This window comes from Saccopteryx leptura, chromosome 2 (genome assembly GCF_036850995.1).
Source record: "Saccopteryx leptura isolate mSacLep1 chromosome 2, mSacLep1_pri_phased_curated, whole genome shotgun sequence".
NCBI classification, from domain to species: domain Eukaryota; kingdom Metazoa; phylum Chordata; class Mammalia; order Chiroptera; family Emballonuridae; genus Saccopteryx; species Saccopteryx leptura.
Window position 1 is genome coordinate 166529108 of NC_089504.1, and position 5241 is coordinate 166534348.

Here is a 5241-nt window from a genome sequence, read left to right on the forward strand (position 1 = left end):
CCTGCCCCGGGCGCCGGCGGCGGCTCGCGGGGGAACAGGGCTCCCCGCTTCCGCGCGGCGGCTGCCCCTCTCCGCCCTCGGGCCCGCCCCTGCCGCACCCCGCACCTCTCCCACCTCCTTCTGTCTGGCCGAGACACCTCTCCCGGGTTCCCTGCTCTCTGCTCAGTCCCAGTGGTCCAGGCCAGCGCAGATTTCCCCCAGATCAGTTATAACCGGCCTGAGGCTCCCCCAATGCACAGTCTGGTTTGCAAGCACTACCCTGGAGCGGGGAGCGTTGGGGAGCAGACAATGGCGTTGGGGACAACAGTGACTCCTGACCCCCATGCCAAACACTCAAGGGAGCTTTGTTCCCTTTACTCATCCTGCTACGTGACAGGTTTTCTCCACCGCCCCTCTCCTTTTTTTCTCCCAAATTCTCTTTGCTTCTTAATCAGTTATAATTTGTTACTGTGGTTATTGCAAAGGCTTCGAACCTACGTGCACCTTGGTTTGTCTTATTTCAGTGCACCGATTTCCTCTCTATTTCTCACAATTCTGTTCAGGGAGCAGGTGACTGCAGCGACTTGGTTCCAATAAAATCGAAAGTAATCGTCTTCCGTGGAAAGACCCGGGCTGTCAATTCGAAATATTTATGCTAATTTCCCATTGTATGGAAAAGGTTCCTGCGCAAAGCTTTGAGACCGCTGACTGTTAAAAAGCTAAAGCTGAGTACATAGCGCCAAGCGTTTGAAGTTGTTTAACCATTGTGTAACCAGAAAGCAGAGTGACGTGGCAGGAGTAAGTCTGGGAAGAGGGGAGCTCGGCAGGGGTGGGCCCGGGCAGCAGAAGCTGAGAATACAACTGTACCTCGCGCCGCTACCGAGGGGCGAACTTTGGGAAGACCATGGTTTCCCAGCGCACCCGCCAGGCTATGGGGTGCGCTCGAGCGGACAGGATGCCAGCAGAGACGGTCTACCCTCGCCATGTCTGGGGGGCTGCGAGAGCTCCATCTTCGCAGTCTAGCTCTCGTTTCTCATCCCTTGTGTCAGGCCGTGACTCTCAGCGGCTAATGTCCTCTGTACATTCATGGCCCCGACGAAAGAGTCGGTGGACGAGCATCTACCGAACAAAGACTGGTCATCATAGGCAGCATCAAAGTTAAGACAAGTTGAGCAGGTTAAAGAAAACGGATAGAAATGGGGCTGGGGCTAGGTAAGGAATATCGAGTTCTTCTCTCTCTCCTGCGGTGCCTTCCCTTACCCCTCTGCAGAAGCTCGGGTCCTCCTGCTTCCAGACACAGGGTGAGGGGAAGAGATTCTACAGGTGGAAATCAGAGATCGTTGCAGGGACGCCCTCGGGGTGCACAGCACTGAACTGAGCGCACTGAGTGGAGTGGGGGGGTGAGATGAGAGAAGGAGGGGAGCAGAGACCAAGTGCGCAGAGAAGATAGGTGTGCGTGCCCGTGAAGATCTGTGGAGGCGAGACGGGGGGTGGGGGGTGGAAAATCAGTAAGGCAAACGGGCTGATTGCTAATACAAATCCAAAGGAGAATAAGGAATAAAGAGAAAGAAAAGAATATTAAATCGCAGAAGAATGAGAAAATAAACCCCCAAAAGGGAGAGGAGGGGGTGAGGGCCCCGGTTACGGCGGCGTGGGTGGGGTTGACAAGAATAGAGTACATTATGCAGTTCATTTAGTTAACAAGTGAAATAATGAGGAAGCGTGCAGAGTGAATGCCAAGAGAAAAGGCACAAAAACCCTATTGAGAGGCCCGGGCCGCTCCTGGCGTAGCCCATCACATGGCAATAGTCCTATTTAAGCTGCGCCGCCGGCGCCTTTCAGCACCACTAGCGCTGGCCAGCACCCCGCGCTCGCTGGGCGGCGCCCACGGCGGCAGAGGCGGCGGTTTCAGCCGTAGCTTCAGAGGCGTCCTCAGCCTCCCCGGAAGAGGCAGCTGCGCGCGGCCGCCGCCAGTGGAAGCGCGTGGAGAGCTCCGAGGTCGGCGAGGAACAGAGAGCGGGCTGGCGGCGGGGCGCCCGCGCACGGGAGCCATGCCGCGCTCCTTCCTGGTGGACTCGCTGGTGCTGCGCGAGGCAGCCGAGAAGAAAACGCCCGAGGGCAGCCCGCCGCCGCTCTTTCCTTACGCGGTGCCTCCGCCGCACGCACTGCACGGCCTCTCGCCCGGCGCTTGCCACTCGCGCAAGGCCGGACTGCTGTGCGTTTGCCCGCTCTGCGTCACCGCCTCGCAGCTGCACGGGCCCCCTGGGCCGCCAGCGCTGCCTCTGCTCAAGACGTCCTTCCCGCCTTTTGGCTCGCAGTACTGCCACGCGTCCCTGGGCCGCCAGCACTCGGCCGTGTCGCCCGGGGTGGTTCACGGCCCCGCCGCCGCCGCCGCCGCGGCCGCCGCCGCGCTCTATCAGACCTCCTATCCACTGCCCGACCCCCGGCAATTCCACTGCATCTCCGTGGGTAAGCCAGGTCGCCGCGCGGGGCACAGGGAGTAGGTGGCCCGAGGGAAGTTGACGAGTCAGGAATGAGGGATGAGGGACCCTGGGCGTTTTGGGGGCGATAAGAGTCATGTTGGGATCCTGAGAGGGACATTCAGAGTGGTGTTGGGACGGAAAACTAGGACAGGACGCCAGGAGGGAGGGTTTAGGGCAATCCATAAAGGAGTGCCAGGGCCGCGCGACTCCCGGGCCCCAGGGTTTGACGAGGAGGCGCCCGCCGTCACACTGCTGTGCATTGTGTTCTGGGTGAAGAGGTGGGTGAGAGACCAAAGTCCTGGGATCCTAACGGCCGCCTACCAGAAGACCGGCCCGCAGCTCAGGGTCTGAACGCTCCCCTCTCTCACCCCCACTCCCTCCAGACAGCAGCTCCAGCCAGCTGCCCAGCAGCAAGAGGATGCGCACCGCCTTCACCAGCACGCAGCTGCTGGAGCTGGAGCGCGAGTTCGCCTCTAACATGTACCTGTCCCGCCTGCGCCGCATCGAGATTGCAACCTACCTGAATCTGTCTGAGAAGCAGGTGAAGATCTGGTTCCAGAACCGCCGGGTGAAGCACAAGAAGGAGGGCAAAGGCAGCAACCACCGCGGTGGCGGAAACGCAGGTGGCGGCGGGGGCGCGCTTCAAGGCTGCAAGTGCGCATCGCTGTCCTCAGCCAAATGCTCGGAGGATGACGACGAATTGCCTATGTCTCCGTCCTCTTCCGGGAAAGACGACCGCGATCTCACGGTCACTGTCTAGGCATATGCCTCCCCAGGTTGCTCACCCCAGGCCCTTCCTGCGCCCCAAGACTGGTCTTGAGACTCAGTGCTGTCTCAGTCACCCGCTGCCAAATGGCTATCACTACGCACGGACTTGGCACGGCTTTGCGGAGGCCCCCAGCAAGAGCTTGGCAGAAATCTGACGCTGATACCCCAACCCGGTGACCGTTCAGAGCAGACTCCGACCTATGAATACTGCAAGAGTTTGAGTCCTTCTCGGCCACGCAGCACAGCGGCCCCCGTGGGCCCGCCAGCCTGGCCCGGCCCAGCGCCTTGCTGGCCGCCAGTGCTACCTTGCCCGCCCTCTCTGAACTGGTTCAGGGGACCTCTCTTCCTCTACTCTCCCCCACCCTGGGTCAAGCTCAGCATCCCGGGTCAACCCCTAGGATGCCTGTTTGCTTCCTTATCTATTTCCCCCCTTCCTTTCTTCCTTTCCCCCCCTTTTCTTCCTACCTCCCCCCTTTCTTTCTCTTTCTCTTCTTTCCTTCCTTCCTCTCTTTCTCTCTCTCTCCCTTCCTTCCTTCCTTTCTCCCTTATTTCCTTCCTTTCTGTCCCTCCCTACCTTTTTCCTGTGGTCGTCTATCCACCCCCCCCCACACACACACACACGTTTTTAAACACCTGTGAGTTTTCTTTTCCCTTTTTCTTCCCCTTCCCCTCTTCGAGGCGCCTCCTACCAGTTCAGTCGGCCCACTTGTTCCTCAGCCAGGCCTTGCTGTCCCCGCGGCTCCTTTTCCAGAAGAGAAGTGTCACCCGTGATATTCGGGTCGGGGAAAAACGATTTAACTTTGTTTTGCAGACGTTCTGCCTTCCCCCAGAGGCCCTGGTTCTCCTCTGAAAACCCTTTTCTTACCCAGACCCTAGACCACAGCCCCAGCCCCGCCCAAGCTTAGCTGTGTAACTGTACGGTCTCTGTAATACCAGAAGATATTTATTTATTTATTTATGTAAACATTTTTAAATAAACTTTTTTTTTCTTAGAAGTCCACGTGGCTCTGGACCCCAAGGCCTCCGCAGTGGTCTGGACAGGCGGCTGCCTGGGTTAGGGTTTCCCGCTGGGGCAAGGCGGGAAGGGAGTGGAGGGTTCCCGCTCTGCATCCCTCACTCTGCATGCTCAGCCCCGCAGAGACTGCGCAGCGAGCGGCCCCCGGGTGTCAGGTCCAGCTCGGGCTTGGTGTACTTGCACCGGGGAGGTCAGAAAGCCGAGCCCCAAGGGAAGGCGAAGCCCTCATCATGGCACTGTGCCTCAGGCAGGGGTCCCCAAACTTTTTACACAGGGGGCCAGCTCACTGTCCCTCAGACCGTTGGAGGGCCGCCACATACAGTGCTCCTCTCACTGACCACCAATGAAAGAGGTGCCCCTTCCAGAAGTGCAGTGGGGGGCCGGATAAATGGCCTCAGGGGGCCGTAGTTTGGGGACGCCTGGCAGGTCTTAACACCTGTACCACCCCTCCTTCCTAGGATCAGTGCTCGCCCCGAGCCCCTCGGGTTGGCTGTTAGGACCTCCAGCGCCAGCCGCGCCAGCGGGAGAACCCTGTCCTTCGCTGCGCTCCGATTGATAATGACTTGCTAGAGACAAATCCCCAGCGGGATGGTGCGGCCTCCTCTCAGGAAGGCCCCTCACTTTGCTTTGAGGCAAATTCCATCCGCAGGGAACCAAGTGGGGCTCGGTTCTGAGAACTCACAGCGATCTAGCGCAGGAGTCCCGGAAAGGGGCCCTGTGAGCCAGAGCCCGTGGCTCTGGGACCTTATGTTCTCACGGATCCTGTCACCATCCCAAAGCCCTCTACAACTTAGAATCCACACCCTAGCCTCCTTACGTAGACGACGCGCGGAGGGAGGGGGAAGGTTTACGCGCTACTGGTCCGAGGAGAGAAGTAGGAGGTGAGGGGGTTTCCGCAGCGATGGGCAGCACTCAGCCACCCGAGGGAGGTATTTCTGCAGCTCAGAAAACTGGATATGGGAAACAGTGTGTGTAGGTTCTAACGACTCCCCAAAG

General features: G+C 59.1%; 1 protein-coding gene across 1 annotated transcript; it reads left to right on the forward strand.

Moving 5' to 3' along the window:
- The first annotated feature begins 2030 nt into the window (after positions 1-2030).
- GSX1 (GS homeobox 1) lies at positions 2031-3222 on the forward strand. The gene is made up of 2 exons (XM_066363406.1): positions 2031-2448; positions 2846-3222. The coding sequence occupies exons 1-2, from the start codon at positions 2031-2033 to the stop codon at positions 3220-3222; spliced, it is 795 nt and encodes a 264-aa protein (XP_066219503.1).
- Positions 3223-5241: the final 2019 nt, after the last annotated feature.

Coding starts and splice junctions, on each gene's coding strand:
- GSX1 (XM_066363406.1), top strand. CDS start 2,031: ATGCCGCGCTCCTTCCTGGTGGACTCGCTGGTGCTGCGCGAGGCAGCC. Junction 2,449..2,845: donor ATTCCACTGCATCTCCGTGG/GTAAGCCAGGTC, acceptor CACTCCCTCCAG/ACAGCAGCTCCAGCCAGCTG.